This window comes from Rhagoletis pomonella, unplaced genomic scaffold, assembly GCF_013731165.1.
Source record: "Rhagoletis pomonella isolate Grant_MI unplaced genomic scaffold, Rhpom_1.0 Rhpom_scaffold_00003, whole genome shotgun sequence".
NCBI classification, from domain to species: Eukaryota; Metazoa; Arthropoda; class Insecta; order Diptera; family Tephritidae; genus Rhagoletis; species Rhagoletis pomonella.
This window is the reverse complement of record NW_023458557.1, coordinates 22,423,083-22,445,928: the sequence shown is the minus strand read 5'-3', so window position 1 is coordinate 22,445,928 and position 22,846 is coordinate 22,423,083. Positions and strand designations below refer to the sequence as shown.

General features: G+C 35.9%; 1 protein-coding gene across 3 annotated transcripts in view; it reads left to right on the top strand.

The window, feature by feature from the left end:
• Positions 1-16,768, top strand: part of LOC118735076 (ATP-dependent Clp protease proteolytic subunit) — a 286,669-nt gene extending 269,901 nt beyond the window's left edge. For 2 of the 3 annotated variants that reach the window (XM_036464679.1, XM_036464677.1), the window contains exon 3: positions 16,496-16,768. In XM_036464679.1, coding sequence (XP_036320572.1) covers positions 16,496-16,717 — 222 coding nt within the window. In that variant the 3' untranslated portion in view covers positions 16,718-16,768. Of the gene's footprint in view, positions 1-16,260; positions 16,359-16,495 lie in introns of those variants that run through there. The other variant, XM_036464680.1, reaches the window with a different exon arrangement.
• The last annotated feature ends 6,078 nt before the right edge of the window (positions 16,769-22,846 follow it).

Sequence of the window (22,846 nt, the reverse complement as noted above, 5' to 3'; positions counted from 1 at the left end):
TATTAGTCCATTCGCAACACCATTACGAAAGCTCAATAAGTCCATATATTTATTTTTATGTCCATTGTTTTCGTGATCCGTTCTATATTCCAACCACGAATTGCATACTGCTAAATCAATAAAGTGGTCAAATATCTTCAGAGACCACTTTTTATATCTTATGGAAATTCTGTACAAGGAGAGCAGAAAATCCAATTTATCTACTCCTCCCATGTTTTTATTGTACTCTGCTACTATGTTTGGTTGTGCTATTTGAATTTTTTTCTTTTTTTCGGCAGAAAATCGGGATACTCCATTTAGGGGTTCATGACCATGGATGATTGATTGATGACACAAGTTGCACAATTCCTCCATCAAGCCATTTGAGAAGAAAAATACTGTCTGCTCTCTCTACACGGTAGTTTTGAAATCAATTTTGCCATATCTATTTCCCCTGATATTGCCAGTAGCCCAAATGCCTTTTTGGCGTAAATACGATATTAAATTTAGAGTCGAGAAATAATTATCGCGAATAAATTTTATGATTTTTTTTCAGGAATAGTTTTTGAAAGGTGAGTGACAATATCAGAGCAAAACCCTAACTTTGAGTCAGTTAATATTGTGCCTTTTCCTTGGTATATTTCAAAATCGTATATTATGCCTTTTGAGCTGCATAGATAAAATAGTTTAATTCCCCATTTGATGGGTTTCTTGGGCATATATTGTCTCAAAGTAGTTCTCCCTTTAAAAGGAACCATCATCTCATCCACACAAAGGTTTTTATCTTTTGGAAGAGTGTACGTTTTATACCCATATTGCAATATTTCATTTGTTTAATCAATTTAACTGAGTCACAAATTTTCAAATAGGTGGCAACCCTCCTTAAAAATATTTCCAACAGTCATGTTTTTTAAATGTCTTTTAGTTGATATCTTTATTGAATAAGTCATTTATTTTATCAATTAAATTGAGTTAAATTTTCAAACAGGGGGCAACCCTCTTCCTACATATTTTCGACTGCAAGCCTTCTTAAAAATCTAAAGTTTATTACCCACATTGCAATTTTTCAATTATTTTATCAATTTAACTGAGCTAAAATTTGCAAATAGGTGGCAGCCCCCTCAAAAATATTTCCTACAGTCTATTTTTTAAACTTCTTTAATTTGATACCTTTATTGTAATAATATAATATAGCCATTTATTTGATCAATTATATTGAGTCAAATTTTCCAACAGGTGGCAACCTTCAAACTTATATTCGGCTGTAATCCTTCTTAAAAATCTAAAGTTTAATACCCACATTGCAATATTTCATTTATTTTATCACTTTAACTGAGCTAAAATAAAAATAGCTGGCAGCCCTCCTCAAAAGTATTTTCTACAGTCATCTTTCTTAAGCCTCTTTAATTTGATACCTATATTCTAATGTGATTTATGTTATAAATTAAAATTAGTTAGATCTTCAAACAGGTGGTAACCCTCCTCAAACATAATTTCGGCTGTAAGCCTTCTTAAAACTCTTTAGTTTACACCCACATGGCAATATTTTATTTGCTTTATCAATTTAACTGAGTTACAATTTTCAAATAGGTGGTAACCCTCCTCAAAGGCATTTCCAGCAGTTATCTTTCTTAAACCTACTGAATTTTGTACCCACATTGCAACATTTCATTTATTTTATCCATTTGACTGAGTTAAAATTTTCAAATAGGTGGCAACCCTCATCAAAAATATTTCCAACATTTATCTTTCTTAAACCTCTTTAATTTGATACCCATATTGTAATAATTCATTTATTTTATCAACATAATTGGGTTTAAATATTTTCAAACAGGTGGCGACCCTCCAATTTTTTGCGATATCATTGGTTCTGGTATTATACCGAACAATACAAAAAAAAATTATTCAAATCGGTTCAGCCGCTCTCGAGTTTTGACGACCGGGACATACGAACACAACATTTTTATTAATATAGACTAGCTGTACCCTGCCACGCTTTGCTGTGGCATATTCCTGTTATATGGATGGTAAATTATTAACGGAATTTGTTCCATACGTTTCATAAGTGTTTGGTTATGTAATAAATACTTGTGTGCACACAATATTTGTTGTTTTTCCATTCTCTGCATAGATATCAAGGATATCTTGTTTGCCGACACAGGATTACGCAACATCTGAGAAGCAATCCGCATCTAAATCTAAACCATACTTTTCCAAAGTTCGACCTGGAGCATTATTGATTGTGATTCCGAATGTCAATCGAATTGGGAATTGCAATCTTTTAAATTGAAATGGTGTATCGGTCGGAATCATGGGAATTCTTCACCTTTGAAAGGCCACGTTAAAATATTTACTTACACTACTTTCTTCATCAATTTCTTAAATGCGAGTCGCGTGCCGTTGCAAAGTTTTGGCTGATTAATATTCCGCAACATGATAATTGTCACAGCTATTTTTAATTTCAGTATGTGGGATCTCCCAGGAAGATCAATCGAATTCAAAAATTCCGTTGGATGGTCTTTTTCCCACAACGGTGTTTATCGACGTAAATGCTATTTCCTCACGTTGAATGCTGGATTGAATAACATTAGTGGTATTCACCAAAGTGAGCAAGTGGCCAGGCAGTCTGGTAAAAAAGCAGATCAGCTCAAGCAACGAATGTTGTCAATACCACTATTATTTGGTTGATAGACATCCTTATTCTTCGCAGCAAGAATAGCCCGTTCACTGAGCCAATCGTGATTCCTATAATTCATTTTTTTAATAAAGAAACATTCTTTCGATCAGTTCTGCTTTCGATGTTTCTATGTTACAAAAATTATCAGGCCATAAAATTCGTCTTAATCTTTCATTGACTGGCAGCTTTTCGTTCCCAATATCCAGTAATTGTCGCGAGAATACTTCGGCTGCAGTGTATGCATGTATGTTCGTCTTGTCATAATGTTGACTATTTCAGGCAAGCATTTATCTCGCCCGCTAGTGTTAATGTACACACAATGTTTGCGTAAAATCTCCTGCGAGCAATATCAATGCATTCCCGAATGGTTGAACGTTTTCTCGCAAATCTCGCAACAATCGATCAAGAACCTTAAGCGATTTTTTTTTGTTCCCGGGTGCACTCATCCCAAACAATGAGTTGAAATTTTTGTAATACTTTTTCCATCCCGGATGCTCTGGAAATTTTGCACGTGGGAGTTTCGATGATTTATAGTTCAATGGCAGCTCAAGAGCTGAATTGGCAATTCTTCCACCTGGTAACGATGTCGCAGCAATTCCAGACGAAGCGATAGCTAAGGTAATGTAATTTTTTGATCGAACCGTTGCCACAATCCATCTGATAAGGAATATTTTCCTAGTTCCTACTCGCGCATCCAAGAAGATGGTCCCCCAACTCCGTCATTTATCATTTGCTTATCCTTCTCTACTTTGGCTTTGTAACCGCCTAAGCCATTTTGGCCGAGCTCGACAAAGAACGCCAGTCATTTCTCTCTGTGCCAACTTGGTCTCTCCAATGAAGTGGGGGCTCCCTATTCCTCTGCTACCACCAGCGGATTGCGAGTTGAATTCTTTCACACCTGGAACTTCGGTTCCTATTGGAACGACATGTCTAACCCAGCGGAGCCGCTATATTTTCATTCGCTGCACTATGTACATTTCGTTGTAAAGCTCATACAGCTCATCGTTCCATCGTCTGCGGTACTCGCCGTCGCCAGCGCGTAAAGGTCCGTAAATCTTTCTCTCAAACACTCCAAGAGCCGCCTCATCGGATGTTGTCATTGTCCATGCTTCTGCGCCATATACCAGCACGGGCATGATGAGTGACTTCTAGAGCGCGGTTTTTGTACGTCGAGAAAGGACTTTACTCCCGAATTGCCTACTCAGTCCAAAGTAGCAATTGTTGGCAAGAGTGATTCTGCGTGGGTTTTCCATGCTGATATTTTTATCGGTAATAATGCTGGTTCCCTAGTAAACGAAATTCCCCACTTTCCCGAAATTATAACTGTCAACAGTGACGTGGGTTCCAAGGCGCGAATGCGCTGACTGTTTTTTTTTATGACAGGAGATAATTCGTCTTGTCCTCGTTTACCACCAGGCGTATTCACTTTGCTTCTGTATCCAGCTTGGAAAAGGCAGAAGAGACTTCGCGGTTTTTGTTACCGATGATGTCGATGTAATCGGCACACGCCAGAAATTACACGCCCTTGTAAAAAAATGTTCCTGCACGGTTCAGTTCTGCATCTCTTATTATCTTAACATTTGCATCATGCGATCGTAAATGCCCTTCTGCTTTCGCTTTAATTTGGGAATCTTTGATCGGGAATAGGAGTTCACAATAGTAATGCTAATCATAATCATAATAATATTTTCTCAAGTTATTCAAAATTTCTTTATTCGCAATATACGTAGTAGGCTATGGCGATCCCAAACGAAATAAATTGTTTACGATTAAAAGTTAACTGATTTATAATGCTAGGGAATGGTGTCAACAATTTTAAGTTTTCATTAAGTATTTTTTAAACAGCTTTTATGCGATATTTTTTTGCTTTTATTACTCTTTTATCGTTTTGTTATTTTTTTCAGTAGTTTTTAGCCGACTTCATAAAAATTAAAAGGTTATCAATTCGCCGGAATATTTTTTTTTATGTATGTTACCGCACAACTTTGGACCACGTCAACCGATTTCCAGGTGATCCCATACTAATTTGGTTCAGATCCAATCATTGGATCATGAAAAAATTAACGTACTATTACATTTTTATATGAGAGTTGGCGTCGGTGTGGTTTTTGCTTTAAAATTACTTGTTTATTAATTTTTTACATTAAGTAATTTGTGTACCAGCTCTTATAATAATAATAATAATATCCCAACGGTTTTTACCCTCCATTCCCGCCCATCCGCACGAGGATAATATGATCACTTCGTTTGATAAGATGTTGTAAATTCTATATATATTTAAACTGTTCGGATTTTGGATAAGTGGAAAGATTTAAGAAATTCCCTAGTAAGCTTTACCTAACACTTTTCGTTTTGAACCAATTACGTAATATTTTATTTATTCTCAATATTTTTAGTCTTTACTTTTAGTTAGGTGATTATCCTATTAAAAATATTTCTAAATCAAGATTTTTCAAATACCTCTCGTTTGGCACCCATATTGTCACTCAAACATATTTTAGATTGTAAGTCTTCTTAAAACTCTTTAGTTTGATACCCATATTGCAATATTTCATTTATTAAATCAATCCAAGACGGTCCACCATAATGCTCAATAATATACATACATATGTACGCACACATGTACACATGTATTTATTAGAAACATTCCTAAATTTTTAGCGCCAAATTAACTATCTTTTAACTTCCCCTCCAAACAGTTTTACCGCTTTGAGGTTAAACTCAAATCTATTGAAAAGAGCGCGGGTAATTATTTTCCCGTATTCAAGCAGGAACGACCGTCAGCCACCACCCATCGTCCGTATCCGCTTTACATTTGTACATATCCATACATAAATAATAATAAATCAAACATATTTGACAAAGGACTAATTTTTCGTTGATTTATTTATGTTAACGCTTTATACAGAAAATACACTGGTGTAACATACTAAGCTTTCGAGTTCAAATTTTCAAATAAAATAAATATTTCCAACAGTCACTTATCTTAAACCTCCTTAATTTAATACCTATATTTTAATAAGTCATTTATTTCATCAAATATTCAAATTAAGTTAAATTTTCAAACAGGTGGCAACCCTCCTCAAATATATTTTCGGCGTAAACTTTAATGAGAATCTAAAGCTTGTTATCGACATTGCAATATTTCATTTATTTTATCAATTTCACTGAGCAAAAATTTTCAAATAGGAGGCAGACCTCCTCAAAAATATCTCCTACAGTCACCTTTCTATTGTAATATGTCATTTATTTTATCAATTAAATTGAGTTAGATTTTCAACCAGGTGGTAACCCTCCTCAAACATATCTTCTGCTGTAAGATATGCAAAGCTCTTTAGTTTCGACACCCACATGGCAATACTTCATTTGTTTTATCAATTTAATTGAATTAAAATTTTCAAATAGGTGGAAACCCTTCTAAAAAATATTTCCAACAGTTATCTTTCTGAACCCTATTTAATTTGATACCCACATTGCAATATTTCATTTATTTTATCAATTTAGCCGAGTTAAAATTTTCAAATAGGTGGCAACCCTCCTCAAATAACCCTCAAAAATATAGAGTAATCTTTCTGACCCCTATTTTATTTGATACCCACATGGCAATATTTCTTTTATTTTATCACTTTAACCGAGTTAAAATTTTTAAATAAGTGGCAGCCCTCAAAAATATTTAAAACAGTTATCTTTCTGAAACCTATTTAATTTTATACCCATATTGCAATATTGCATTTATTTATCAATTCAACTGAGTCAAAATTTTTAAATAGGTGGAAACCCTCAAAAATGTCTCCAACAGTCATATTTCTTAAACCTCTTGAATTTGACACCTATATAATAAGTTATTTATCTTATCAATTAAATTGAGTTAAATTTTCAAACAGATACCAACCCTCATCGAACATATTTTCGGCTGTAAGCCTTCTTATTTATTTTATAAATTTAACTGAACTAAAATTTTCAAATAGGTGGCAACCCTCCTCAAAAGTATTTTCAACAGTCATATTTTCTAGCCCTCTTTAATTTGATACCTATATTGTATAAGGTCATTCATTTTACCTTTAAATTGAGTTGAATTTTCAAACAGATGGCAACCCTCCTCAAAAGTATTCCAGCATATATCTTTCTTAACCCTTTTTAATTTCATACCCACATTGCAATATTTCATTTATTATTCAAAAAATTGTCATCAAAATTTTTAATTAGAATATTTAGAAAATTTTCGGGTATGCAGTTTTGTAGCCCATTCAATTTTAGTAATAATAAAGTGCAAGTTTCAAGTCGCTAAAAATTACCGTTGATTTTTTAGAATTTTTTTTATCGAGGGTGTTGCGTATTTTTTTCCATGTAAAAAATATTTTGATCATGTGTTATATGGAAGAAAATGCGCAACACCCTCCACTAAATACTCTAAATATTCTAATTAAAAATTTTGAAATTTTGATGACAATTTTTTGAAGTTTGATTAATTTTTTTGCAATTTGTGCAAGCTTTGCAACTTTTGTTATTGTGGTTTCTGAAATAGATTGAAATATATTTTAAATGAAAATTATTAAAAATAAATAAATAAACATAATTTGCGAGCAATATCGTTTTGAATTTCGTTGCTAATTAGTTGCACGCATCTGTATATATATATAGATATAGATTTCTAAATCAAGGTTTCTCAAGTGCCTTTAGTTTGGTACCGATATTGTAACATTTGCCTTATTTTACCAATTTAATTGAGTTAAATTTTCAAACAGGTGGCAACCCCCTTCAAACAAATTTTCTACTGTAGTTCTTTTAAAAACTCTTTAGCTTGCTACCCACATTGCAATATTTCATTTTTTTAAATCAACTTAACTGAGTTAAAATTTCCAAATAGGTGGCAACCCTCCTCAAAAGTATTTCCAAAAGTCTTCTTTCTTAAACCTCTTTAATTTGATACCTATATCAATTAAATTGAGTTAAATTTTCAAACAGGTGGCAACCCTCCTCAAACATATTTTCGGCTGGAAGCCTTCTTAAAAATCTAAAGGTTGATACCCAAATTACCGTATTTCATTTATTTTATCAAAACAACTGAATTTAAATTTTCAAAGATGTGGCAAATTTACTCAAAAGTATTTCCAGCAGTTATCTTTCTCTCTTTAGTTTGATACCCACATAGCAATATTTCATTTACTTTATCAGTTTAACTGAGTTAAAATTTTAGAATTGGGGGCAACCCTTCTCAAAAATATATCCAACAGTTATCTTTCTTAAACCTCTTTAATTTGATACCAATATTGTAATATTTCATTAATTTTATCGATGTACTTTAGTTAAATTTTCAAACAGGTGGCAACCCTCTTCAAACATATTGGCGGCTGTAAGCCTTCTTAAAACTCTTTAGTTTGACACCCACATGGCAATATTTCATTTATTTTATCAATTTGACTGAGTTAAAATTTTCAAATAGGTGGCAACCCTCGTCAAAAATATTTCCAGCAGTTTTCTTTCTTAAACCTCTTTAATTTGATACCCATGTTGTAATCATTTATTTATTTTATCAATATAATTGAGTTAAATATTTTCAAATAGGTGGCAACCCTCCAATTTTTTGCGATATTATTGGTTCTGGTATTATACCAAACAATACAACAAACAAATTTTTCAAATCGGTTCAGCCGTTCTCGAGTTTTGACGACCGTGACATACGAACACAACATTTTTATTAATATAGATTATTAGACCCGCAAACTCGTTATCCGCGATTATTCGATAAAGTTTGTATCTCAGTTTATTTCGCACTCCTCTTAGACTTTAAACAACACAACTCTAGCTGCTGGAAAGTGCTGGTTTTGATGAAATTTTATTTTTTCAGGGCTACTAGGAATTTCATTTTCTTCGAGTAATTCATTTGATCTCGACCGAGAAAAATTTTATATTTTCGATTTGGATAGAGAAAACTTGACACTTTACTTTTCCAATGGTACCCCATTTTTGTAAATAGAGCGAGAAATATTGAACTTATAACGAAATTTTGTTGACCCAACTTGACTTTTTTATCGATATTTGCCACGCCGATAATTAAAAAAAAAAACATATTTATTTCTAAGCCCATTTCTGTCAGTTTGCAATTCCTTGTTATAAGGAAATTCTAAATATCAATTTTGGGCGTTGTAGCTTTTGTAGTTAGCTAAATATTGACTTTTAAAAAATTACAGTTATATATTAGGGTGGCGTGACAGTACCTTTAAATAACAAAATTTTTTGTAGAAAGCTTCACCTATATTATAACGTACCTTGAGTAAAATTTCAATAATCTATCTGCAATAGTTTTCGAATTACAGAATTAAAAGCAGCTAGATGGGTCAAATCTTTCACTGTGCGCACAGTGCTCTTGAAACAGCGGCAGGCGTTATTAACATGGATGGAGGAAATTTCAATGAGGAATTATCCCATATGATCTCCAGATTCCAAATCTTCAAACCCCGAAATCGTACCTGATCCTATTTTCAAGATATATGTATATACATACATATGTTTGTGTATATATACAATGCTAACCTTTAGGTACTTACATACGAACCAATTTTAGCGTAACCCAGGACTAACGATGTGGACGTAGTGGTAACTTAGTTCCTTTAATCTTTTTTTGTATTTTAATTTTCTGTTTTTTTATTTTTTTATATATTTTTTATTTTATTTTTTGGTTAAATTTTAAAATTTGAAGTAATAAAAGTGGAAATCAAATTTTGTTGGAATCCGACAAGTATCCCGGTCCGTTATTATTTTCTATAATTTGAAGAAATTTTTTAACGTGGGTTTTTAAAACATGTATTTTCAATGATACAGAGACGCCTTCATAAGCATTTAAAGCTTTATTTAACTCATCCAAATAAATATCTAGTTTTGGCCGTACTTTTTCGAATGTGATTAACTTTTCCGTATTTACGGATAGTGATGACACTACTGTTTTCGATTAATTACATTTTAATTAATCAGAATCTAAGTAATTTTATTGATCATAAAACTATTAATCAGAAACCTGAATAGTTTCCGCTACATTTTTTTATAGTAAAACTGTATACACATAGATACATACTCAACGGGTCCAGAATCGCTCCATTAGCTCTATTGGAGCGCTCCATATTCAGCACACTTCATTAGGGGTATTCTCCAAATCTTGCAAAGCCATTGCACGTAGCACGGATTGCATGGATTGCATGGATTGCATAACAACAAAATACATGGGAAACAACATTTCCTATCGCTGCAAAATATGCAAGGTCTGTATGTATATATTTTGCAAAATAGCATAGCAAGATAAATGCGGCCCTGTGCTAGTTGTTTTGTTGTTGGAATTGCTACATATTTCTCTCATTCCTCTCATCTCGCTCACTTCATTTTTTTTTTGTCTCTTGTTATTGTATTTGATACATAATTTCGCTGCTTGCTACCCATGCATGCTACCTCTTTGCAATGGCGTGCTCTCGTACTCTTCGAAATTTGGAATAGTATTTTTGCATTTCGTGCAATCCGTGCATCGTGCAAGACTTCCCCTATTGCATTTTAACATTGTGTGTCATTAGAAAGAAGCTCTCCCTTGCGGCTCCCAAAGAAGCCCTTGGTGAGCGCTTCAACTAAAGAATTCAAAAATACATACATACATACATACATACATGTTTGTAGATAAATTAACTTTTTTTCAAAAGAAAATATTTTATGTAACTTCTCCAAATGATATTTATTCCTGAGTATAGTTAGAAATTTAAAAATTTATTTTTTACTTTGCTTTTGTACTACTCCCTACTTTGCTCCTTTGGGGAGCAGCTCACTTTCAGTCCCGTTGGGCTCGTAGAATACAAGATTGCGCTGAGCTGAGAGCAACCGGGTGTGACGTCATATTAGTGAGAGAATGAGAGAAAAAATAACAATTTTGAAGAAGAGGAAGAAGCGATCATGTGGTGCGAAATAGTGATGTAAATCTAGGTAGAAATGTACCTACTCTTAAATTTGAACGTATTTTCGGTACAAACACATTATTTTAGATACGTTTGGAAATAAACCAAATAACTTAACGGAAATTTGCCGCTTATTTTCCAAGGCATTTCAATGCGTTTTGCAGTGTGGGAATTCCAATAGCCTACATCCTTTGTAAAGAGTCATAAACATTGGTTAAAAAAATAGGTTTGGCTTCAACTGCTCGGAGAAATTCCTTTCAAGGTCGTTTTAATAGAAAAGATTGTTTTGATATAAGTCCAAAATCAGATATTGTACTGAAGGAAGAGGTAGTCCACCAACTATCGAAAAACTATGCACGTAAAAATACATATTTACTTTTTAGGTACGTTTATCTACTGGTAGGTACAACTTTTCGGGAAATAGGTACAATATGCAAATTTAATATTCATCAATAGTGCGAAAAACACTAATGTGACGTCAGCGAAAAGGTGGGTACTGTCTAAAGCATCTAGTACCGGGATTCGGGTCCCGAACACAGCCTGCGTGTGGTTGTTTTGGGTTTTCTTTATTAGAAATTAATTGAAAAAATCCCTTTAGAAGAAAAGCTGTCTAAAATTGGGGGGGCAAGTGAGTTTAATTTCAGACCAATTAATTAATTCAAAATATTCATTTGCTTCAAAATTTAGTTTAGAAACCAAGAAGTTTTCTAATATTTTTGCCTTTTGAAGGAATTTGTTTTGTTTTCAGAACTCGCCTCAATTCCAGCTCTGGGATATGCTCTCTGTCATCCACTACCAATCTTACCTTATCTGAGATATCTTTCACCATACCAGACACGACTAACGCAGACTCCAATACATTCAAATATTTCACCAATACACTCAAAGCCACATATCAATATTTACCCACGTACAGGAGACATATGTTACAAATAACATATCTATAACACGATATCCTGTTAGATTTTTCATGTCGCCTTTAGGAAATTAACGTAAACATTCTATGGGAGTATAACATGCATTTACGTTACAAATACGCGTTACTTAACACGTTATATAACACGTAGTGTTCTTGTAGGGGAACGTATAGAAATTTGATTTCTAATGGTGGTATCTTCCTAACATGAGGGCATGTGCAATTGACAGTTACTGGACTGGGGCAAATATACTTTTCAAAGCTTTTTTGGCAAAAGCAATGCAGTGTCATCCCGTACTTAGGTAGGTAGGTTGTCGCGGTCGTCTATAAGACACACTTAGGCTCAGGGCCCATTGTGATGCCGCATGTTGGGTCAGCAACTCCCGATCCCTCCTAAAACCATTTTGAACTTTGAACGAATTTTAGAAGATCCCTGATTTCGACGCATCTAAGGTCCTCCAAGTTGTCGAAGAATTGCCTACCGAGAGTGGAGAGTCTTCGTCTAGATAGAGCAGGGCATTGGCACAACAGGTGGAGAATCGTTTCCTCCTCTTCTTCATCTTGACAACTTCTACAGAAGTCATGTGAGCGTAGGCCAAGTCGATAGGCGTGCTTGCCAATTAGGCAGTGTCCTGTTATGACGGATACTAATAATCTAATATTGGACTTATTTAGACTCAGTAGTAGGCCAGTGCGGTTGGCGCTGAGCACCGGCCATAATTGTTTGGCAGTTTTGCAGGTGATTTCGTCCTGCCACCTTTCGTTCGCTACTTTAGTGAGCCTCTCGGAGATAAGTAGCTTACTAGTTTGCAAGGGTATTCCTATTTCGTCATTTATATCCTCAAAAGGAAGTTTCGGGCCAAGTCGCGCCAGTTCGTCGGCCTTACAATTCCCCTCTATGCCGCAGTGTCCCGGAACCCATATTACCTTTGGGCGAAATGACTCAGCCATCTCGTTAAGAGATGCGCGGCATTTCATGGCTACCATGGAGGTTGTCGACTGCTTCGTGAGGGACTTTATTGCCGCCTGGCTGTCAGTGAAGATGTAGATATCAACTTGGGGTATCATATCACACTTTACCAGTTTCGTGGCCCTGTCGATTGCCATCAGTTGAGCCTGAAAAACGCTACAGTGGTCCGGGAGACGAAAGCTGTGGGAGATTCCCAGGTGATGGGAATATACACCTCCTCCAACCCTACCCTCGAGCTTTGAGCCATCTGTGTATACATGGATGGACTCTCCACTACTTACAACGTCATGCTTCCACTCTTCCCTTGAGGGTAGGAGGGTCGCGAACGCTGTAGCGGGTGCAGGTTCCGGAAGTGCATAGTCCACCAATCCGGGTAGCCCCGGAACCTCCGTTAATATTCTACCGTGACCATAACTGGTATTTGACCACTTATTTACAATATTCATTCGAATTGCCGCGCCACTTGCGACTTGTTTGGCATGTAGGTCCACCGGAAGAAAATTCAGTAGGGCATACAGTGCCTTGGATGGTGTTGTTCTCATCGCACCAGTTATGAGTGTGGACGCAAGCCTTTGAACCTTGTCCATTTTTTTGAAGTCTACCCCTTTCCCAAGGGCGTTCCACCATACCACTATACCGTGATAGAGAATTGGCCTAACCACCGCCGTGTATAGGCAGTGTATTATTTTGGGTTCCATCCCCCATTTTTCCCCTATTGCTCTGCTGCAGGAATATAGTGCCACTGTTGCTTTGCGCACTCTATCTGCAACGTTGGGCCCCCAGTTTAGTTTCCTATCTACTATGAGACCTAGATATTTGGTCTCTTCCTTTATTGCGAGGGTGTTGCCCTCTAGGGTTATGTTCCCGAGATCAGGTATCTTGTGCTTCCTGGTGAACAGCACAAGGTCTGTTTTTTCAGGATTCACTCCCAGTCCTCGCCTGTTACACCACAGGGATAGTTTGTTGAGGGATCTTTGGATCAGATCTGTCAATGTTGAAAGATGTTTACCCGAGATAGCTATTACAATATCGAAGAAGGCTGTCTACTGCTATATTCCACAGGAGCGGTGATATTACTCCCCCCTGGGGTGTACCCCTGACGGGGAACCTTTTTATTACTGATTCACCTAATCCTGCGCTTATTTCTCGGCCGATTAACATTCGTTCAATAAATGAGGTTAGTGAATTGCTTACTCCCAGATTTATCAGAGATGAGATAATCGCTGCAGGAGATACATTGTTGAAAGCACCCTCGATGTCCAGGAAGGCCGCGAGGGTGTATTCTTTGTAATAAAGTGATCTTTCAATTGTGTGCACTAAAGAATGGAGTGCTGTTTCGACTGATCTCCCTTTGTTGTAGGCATGCTGGGCTGCCGAAAGTTTGCTGCCCACCTTGTCTCTAATGTGCCCATCTATTAGTCTTTCTAGAGATTTCAACAGGAAAGACGACAGACTAATTGGTCTGAAGTCTTTTGGTCTCGTGTGTGTAGTTTTCCCTGCCTTGGGAATGAAAACTACTCTTACCTCCTCCCATTTGTGGGGTATATAATTCATTCGTAACACTGCTTCAAATACTGGTACGAGTATGGGTGCAATCATTCCTGCTGTATGCTGTAGGTCAGCGGGAATAATGCCGTCTGGTCCCGGAGATTTAAACGGTTGGAAGCTGCTAATAGCATGCTTTATGTTCTCCTCGGTTATGATATTCGCTGGAATGTCATCATGGTTGCCTATGATTCGGGTATTTGTGACTCTACTGTGGAGGCAACCCGGAAAGTGCGTCTGTACAAGAAGCTCTAGAGTTTCTTCGCTGCTAGTTGTCCAATCACCATCCTCCTTGATGAGATAGCTAATATTGCTGGGACTCATAGATAGTATTTTGCGCAGTCTGCTGGCCTCCGAAGTACTTTCTATCTTCTGACAGAAGTTCCTCCATGAGGAGCGCTTATCGTCTCTTATTGCATACTTAAATCGGCGTTGCCAGTCTTTAAATTCACTCCAAGAGTTGGATCTCTTAGCTTCATTAAATTTTGATCTGCATTCCCTTCTGAGGGTTGCAATTTCAGTGGACTACCATGGAGGTTTTGGTTTCCTACTTGTTGCCCTGATTGGGCAGGCTAATTTTGCTGCACTTGCAGAATGATATGTCAAATAATGTACTTGAAGATTGTTCAATAAAATCATTGTACTTATTTTGATTCCCAGCTAAGTCTTTGTCCCTTGAATAAGATTACGAAGAGCGTAGTAACAATCGAGTAGCTGTTTGAACTTTTGGACAACTCTTGTGTGGGGAACTGTTGGAATCGAAGCCTTAGAATAGAGGGACTCAGTCTGATGAGCTACAGAATTTGCCACTAGGGCAGTTCGCCAAGAGCAAAACTGGAACCTATAATGACCGGGGAGCACTAGCTCTTAAGTGCACTTCGTTTCTCGAAACACCAGAATCAAAAACAAAATGAAAAGGAAAACGTATGGGAATATGAGTGACCGAGTGGAAGACCAACTAAAACACTTACTGGTTATAATTAAAACAGTGACATTTCGTATCTTATACGCAACGCTTTAAAATCTATCTTGAAGGCGGTTAAGACATGCAGAATTTCATTTACCCCCCTAGTCACTGTAAAAATGAGAAAACGGGAGGGTTATAAATTTTCTTGACTTTAAACTATAAGGTCGTAATACACAAACATCCAAATCGAACAATATTCACACTGATTTACACCAATTGCAAAATTGTTTCTATTTTTAACCAAACAATATATTTACGCGAACGGAAGATATTAACCGATTTGAAAATTTTTTTTAACCCTGAATTTGTATCATGTGCAGCAACTTTTCATTGCTATTACGATTCGGTTTGAGAAATTTTTTTTTTTTCGCTCCGGGCTACTGCACAGTGGCCAATTTTCCGAACCCGACCAAAAGTCGAAAAGTGGTGCAATTTTAACCAAACCTTATGTAAACATATTTTTGGTTGCTGGTTTTAAATTTCACGACATAAGTTCGAAATTCAAAATAGCGGATCCAAAATGTTCGCTGTGTATGCTTAAAATATTAAATAAATTATATATTAAAGGTTACTATTATCATGTCCTCTGTTTTTTTTTTGTAATATACGTACCATATAGTACATTGGAAATTTTATATAAATTTGATTTTGTATCGCTTTTGTTAAGGAAAGCTATTTGCATCAACTTATCCTAAGTGCGTACTGTTCGCGAGATAAAAACTGAAGTCAAAACTACAGTGGGAGATTAGGGCAGCCGATTGTAACCAAAATTGATGCGAAATACTTTAGTAAATTTATATGAAAAAAGTAGACCGCTCATATCGACCACTCACGTAACCATTTTCATAACGTACCATAATAAGTAAACACAAAAAGACCAACCGTGGTATGCTTGATCTCAGTTTTTAGATAGCGTTGCAATGAAAAAGCACACACAAACTGCCTTTTGAGAATCGACTTATTGTTTCATAACGATACGAATTTACGAAATATTGTTTTTAGACTTTTGACCAGGGTTTTTTTCGGAAAATTGGCCACTGTGTACTGTTATGAGATCGGGTAAAATCTTTTTTTTAGTTTGACTACCACGCATGGATAATAATATTTGAGGATAATTTCGTTGACTCCCAAAAATTTCTATTCCACAGTATTATTTGAAAAAAATCGTATTTTCTTAAGTTATATTTACGTACGTTTATGAATATCGCCCGTGATACTGCAAAACGGTCTATGTATATTAGAACCCTTGACACTTAGATGGTCTCTTACTTGCAGCGGAATGCAACTGCAAATCGTTACACCCTAATAAACGAATGACAAAACCGTCTACCTTTGGCTGATGAAGATGAACAATTGCCAGAAGCGATCAGATACAGATAACAGATTAATTAAGCACCAGAGGTAATAAGTGACATAGAACGTTTTTGCAGTATCACCGACAATATGTTAAAAGCGCTATACATATATGCTAATATGTAAGTATATTGAATATTATTTTTATTTATTATAGGGCCAAGCAACGGACATCCAAATTCAGGCGGAAGAGATTATAAAGCTGAAAAAGCAATTGATAAATATTTATGTAAAGCATACGAGGCAACCTTACGATAGTCTTCAGCAGTGTATGGAACGAGACAACTTTATGTCACCCGAAGAGGCTAAAAAAAAGGGCTTAATTGATCATGTTCTTAAGCATCCGCCTCAAACTGACACAGAGGAGGCCATCATATAAATTAAAGAATAAATCTTCAGAAACATAAGTTAATAAAAATTTTAACATTTAGGTTGTCGTTTTGATTATATTTTCTATATCGTTGGCGTTTATGTCGTCGCTTGGTTTCGAAATTCGCATTCTTGAAATATATTTGTTGTGATCGATAACAAATGTCGCTATCAACCCAAATCTAGAGCGTAAGTGAATATCCTCCCAAAACAGTTAACGAACAGAAAATTTGCCACTTTGCAAATACAGGAAGAAGAAGAAAAACCAGTTAACTTTGTTTATGTTTTGTTTGTATCAAAACAGAAATTCATGGGGCAGTCATGGAAGCAAAAAGGAAAGTTAACGTTCAATATTCGCCAGAGACATTTCCGGAAGTAAAAATTGTTTAGCACTATCATAAACTCATATATTAGAAAATCAGAAATCATATAAAATACCAAAGTTCGAATTGATCAAACTTCTTTGTTTACAGAAATAACAATGATATGCTTTAAGATCATATATTTAGTGATGGATAAGACAGCAGGTTTACAAAAAATAAGTTTATGCATATTGAACCAAACCGTCTATATCCCCTTGTTATTGGACGCGACGAATGCGAATTCGAAGTCTGTTGACCTCCATCATTAGGGTTGCCAGACGTACTGATTTTGGGAGTAAACGTACTCTATTTTATTGCAATGTACTCCCTTTTACTCCCAAAAAAAAAATTTGGAAATGTACTCCTTTTTTAGTTTTGTACTTTGTACAAACCGTTTTCCAGCTATTCATTTTTCATCATATACTTTTTCCATTCCTCCTTCAAATGCGTCGACCCACGTAGGGGTATTTGCCTTCAAAAGCTGGTCAAAATTATTTATGTGTAGTTTTGTAACTGCCTAGTGCCTAGTGAATGAATAAATAAATATTTCTTTGAGTAATAATATAGTACCATTCATTAAACATTTTTCTAAAAATAATACAGGCCAGCAAAAAATGGAAACAAAATTTGGTGCGGCAAATGTTAAAGTGGTTTTTGATAGACTTGTTTGTTCTGATTACGAATCCGTAAGTGTAACGTTTCCATCAGCTCCATATTTAGAGAAAAATGAGGTCAAAGTGTAAAAAAAGTGTTTTGCAATATCTTGCACAGAAACAAAAAGGGATAGAACCGTGGAAGGTTTAAACTAAGCCAGAACTCTCGACTACTATCCCTGAAAATACCACTCCTGCAGCTTTCCTTGATGATCACTTATAAGGCCAGTATGCAGCTCTCAAGAAAACGGTCACGAGGAAAATTGCCATTATTTCGTGTGTGTGTGTCCAAGGAGTTTTCACATCTGATACTTCACCAGCCTGTTGCCTCACTCTTTCCTCAAGAAATAATGGAACGGGCATATACATATTTCTGTTGCAAGCATGGGTTGCCGTAGAAAGCGTAGCAAATTTCTTAACAACTGCGTCCGACTCAAGAAAATTTTACACAAGAAAATTACTTCGCCATTTCTTGTACGTCATTTTATATGGAGTTTTTGGTTTTCTTGAGAGCTGCATACTGGCCTGTAGACATTTATTGAACAGGAAAAACTGATTTTGGTGAAGTTAGATTACCTTCCAATTAGGCTTAAATTAAGGCTTGAACTTCGGAGTGCAATCCCTAAAGATACCATCCCTGCCCCTTGACCCTAATGTCACTTATCTTGGAAAACATTTTTTGAAGAGAAAACTTCTTTACCGGCGGTAGTGACTTGAAACTTGATGAAACGAAAAACGCGACAACAACATCAAAAACAAGTGTGTCTGCTCACAGAATTCAAGCGAAGTATCAAGTCAAATTGAAGCGATTTTGTTTCTGTTCTCTTCGCTTTTATTGTCGCTTTGATCGGGGCTCCACTATGCAGCCATACGTACGTACATATGTAGGTATGTAAAGCAAGCCAATACGCGTTTGCGTCTTTTTGTGTCGACGTGGAGTCTACATGCGTAAATATGTCTTGCAATAATAATTCCAATGGTTTTACACTCCTTTCCCGCCCATCCGCACGAGGGTCGCAGCCCGCATGACGTACAGAACCATTATTTTAAATTTTTGTGACGAGTCACGAAAGGCAGGAGTTTGTTAAGTGTCGAGATCTAAAACTGTTCAGCTACAGAACTAAGTGCATCAGCTGATTTTATGTCTTTATGTTAGTAATTCATTTATTGAGAGAGGATAGTATCGCTTTTTTAATGCTGGAAAGCGGATCTGTTATATCAAACGTGCTGGAATGAGAGTTAAAATCCTGGCATAAGCTACGGAGTGGCTCGTGTAATTCGAAATTAGTTTTACAAGTTTTCAAAAGTAGGGGACAAAAGTGTCTTAACACACGAGAAAGAACATTAAGGCTAACTTCACCCAGAAGAAGCGGACTTGAAATTGAGCCTGTCAGTAATTTAACCATAAACATTGTACCAAGCATTTCCCAGCGACTGACAAGCGTAGGAAGATTAATAAGTTTTAATCGGCTCGTATAAGGCGGAATGTTATATTGAAAATCCCAACCGAAATTTCTTAAAGCAAAAAGTAGGAATTGTTTTTGAATTGATTATATCTTGTCTGAGTAAATTTGATACCTTGGATTCCAAACCACCGAACCGTATTCCAGAATCGGTCTAACTAATGTTGTAAACAGGGTTTTAGTGACTTGTAGACTGTCACATTAATGTGAAGATTAAAATTAAGTTTAGGATCCATTGTGATACCAAAGTCCACAAAATTATATACCTGTTCCAAGTTATGGTTATCTACTGTATAAGAATGTGGCTGAACAGCTCTTCGCGGAAGCACATTACCTTAGGTTTTTTTTTTTTCAGATTTAGAGGCATACGATTTACATAGCACCAGTTAGCCATGCTGTTTAAGTCTGCTTGTAGCAAAGGCTTTTCTTTAATTGATACGTACAATTTATGTATAAGGTTTCACATTATCTGCGTACATTAAAATTTTGGGGAAAATTGCATATCTGTAGAAATATGGTTTATAAAAAGCCAGAACATAATCGGGTCTAGGTGGCTACCCTGCGGTACTCCTGAAGTAACATCAATAACGTCAGAAATAGTATTTTTAAACATTACCCTTTGTGATCTTTCATCGAGATATGAAGAGATCCAACGTAGAAAATTAGGTTGAAGACCAAAAAGATCAAGTTTATAGATGAGCAACGAGTCACATACTTTGTCAAGTGCTTTACTGATGTCGGTATATCGAGGGCTTATATTCAATACCCTCTATCTGCAATTTTGATGAAAATTACCCGTTGGTAACGTAAGCTCCGATTAATCTTTCAGCCATGACAATAATGTCAAACTTAAAATATAGCTTTAATGGTATTATATTCTCATTTTGAAAATTCCACTATCTCCAATAACATTTTATTATAAGAGTAAAATCCTCTATCTACACAATTTTGGTAGAAAATTGTTTTTAATAACATTTTTTGTGGCATGTAAGTTACATGTGCCTATGTATGTCTGTATGTATGTATGTTACCGGTGAAATCCGATCTTAGGTCAAACTAGTTTTGCCCAGGCTTAACTAGTTCTACCTAATGCGGTATATCTGTCCAACCGAAACCAAATTTGATACAACAAAAAAATCTTCCATATCTCGTCAAACATAGAGTCATTAAACTCCATTACTCCATTCTATCTCACGGGTCACCAAGAGTGGAAAACTGCTATTATTATTCCTATTGGCAAACTAAATAGAAACAATTCATTAGTTTCTAACTACAGACCTATTTCCCTCCTCCTCTGCATATCTAAAGTATTACGCTGGAAAAATACTGAGAGGATGTACAATGTTGTTAAGTCTTTCCTTTACAAGCGGAAGTTCGCTGTTCGGGTCTATAACTGTTATTCAAAAACTGTCCCTCTCTTTAATGGTGCCCCACAAGGAGCACCACTTTTGGTTATTTTATGATAGCCTTTGTGTAAGTTAGCTCCATTATATTTTCTCTAAGACTAAGGACTTGCCGCAGTTGGTAAGGCAAGATCTTCAGGTGCTAAGATTTCGGGTTTTCACATATTCAGAAAACACAAATGTATCCACAACACTGGCACTTTGAAAATATTTTTGACAATAGACTTACTTTTAAGCAGCAGTGTCATAATGTAAGATTAAGCTTACTTGCTAGACTAAATGTTATAAAGTTTTTATCATCCAAGTATTCTTTAGTTCATATAACTTCACTGATAAATGTAATTAGGGCTTTTATATTAGGAAAAATTGACTTTGGACTCGTAATTTACGGACACTGCGCGAAAAGCATCTTAAATTGCAAGAAATACCTTACCATGCAGCAGTCAGAAGAACCATAACCATGAGGTAAAGTACAACACAAAGATGTTCATCCCAAAGATTGCTCACTGCAAATATTAGACTTTATTGTCTCACGTCGAATCCTGCTTTCAACAAAAAAAAACCGATGAAGCGAGCAATCAGCTTTAATTCGTAGATTAAGCTACATCAAAGATTTGGACATCATATCTACTCCGATGCCTACTAAAGTAAAAACTCTACCGCAAGGGCATTTGCCCAGTTCTAAACTCGTAAATAACCTGGGAGCTTATTTTCACACGACTGTTCCAGATATGATACCGGCTTTTCTTTTGCAGTAACAAAGGGGTTAGGTTTTACAATAGTCGTCGGTGCTTTTCCGCGTACTGCTCGGCATTTACAATTGCTAGAAGCTGTACCTTTCACCTCTAAAAACGAAGGAAATTTCTTCACATGCACGGACAGTAAATCAGCCATCGAAGCTCTCTTTAACAGTGCTTATGAATCTCATATAATTTCGAAATCACGTGAAATACTCTTTCGACACAAAAACACCATTAAAATTATTTGGTTACTTGGGCACGTCGGAATAAAAGGGAACGAGTTTGCAGACCTAAACTTAAAAACTTAGTTTAACATAACATTTACATCTACAGAACTGACATTTTCATTATTCTGCAAAACCCGCTATCAGCACATTTTTTTTATATAAATGGTTACAATTCGAATTGCAATCACCTCTATCTGATCTTTAAACTATAGTAATATGAATTAAAGGTAAAATCCTAGTTTTAATATATAGCGTGAATTTTTAAGACATGTGTGGGTACTTAAAATTATTAACACTTTTAAAAATTTCTGTCAAAACAGTTTTTTTGCTCTCCTGAAAAATTAGGTTTTTGCAGATAGAGGGTATTGAATATAAGCCCTCGATATATAACATCGGACCTGTTCGAGGCTCGTAATAAAAGCAGCATTCCTGCCGTACTGATGAAAAATGGCAACATTGTTGCAACTGCCCAACTGATAATACATTGCTAGAAATTCACACAGAACGCGATACTTTCGCAACTCGAACAAGCCCATCCACATTTTTGTTTTCACTAAACGCCTTTGAGACATAAGTAGGTTGTGAACTCAAGTAAACTTGTTGAAGTTGATTTGCCTTTGACAGTATGAAATGGTAGAGGAGATAGAATGCGTTAACTGATTTGTAATAGCTTTGTTCCACACTCTTTCCGGCTGCTCCGGTAATTAGAGCGTAGAAATAAGGGCCTGTTCGAGGACGTAATAAAAGCGACATTACTGCCTGCCGTACTGATGAAAAATGGCACCATTGTTGCAACTGCCCAACTGATAATACATTGCTATAAATTCACACAGAACGCGATACTTTAATAATCCGCGCAACACTGCGGTTGTGATTGCAACTCGAACAAGTCCTAAGTTACTCTCTCACAAGTGTCAAAAATGTGTCAACACGTGCCAAAAGTGCCCGGAGCGTGAGGAACGCAAAAAAACACTTTTCGTGCCTGGAATCAACAAATCGGCTCTAAACAATGGCCCTTATTATGAGTGGCATTCGATTTTCGATCTTCGCTGGTTATTGAAGATCAAAGATCGAAAGTAAAATTCGTATTATGAGCTATGCAACCGTGTCGAAATTTTCGTTGAGTATCGAGTTTTCTGTCGGACAGAATTTTGCTTTCGATGGTGTAGCGAAGTGTTAGAAAATTGTGAAAAATGTATGATTTTGCATTTGTTTTCTTACTTTTTGTCGGCAAGACACTATTTTTAAACACTTTTTATTAATTTCATGCAGTTCTAATGTCGTGAATACT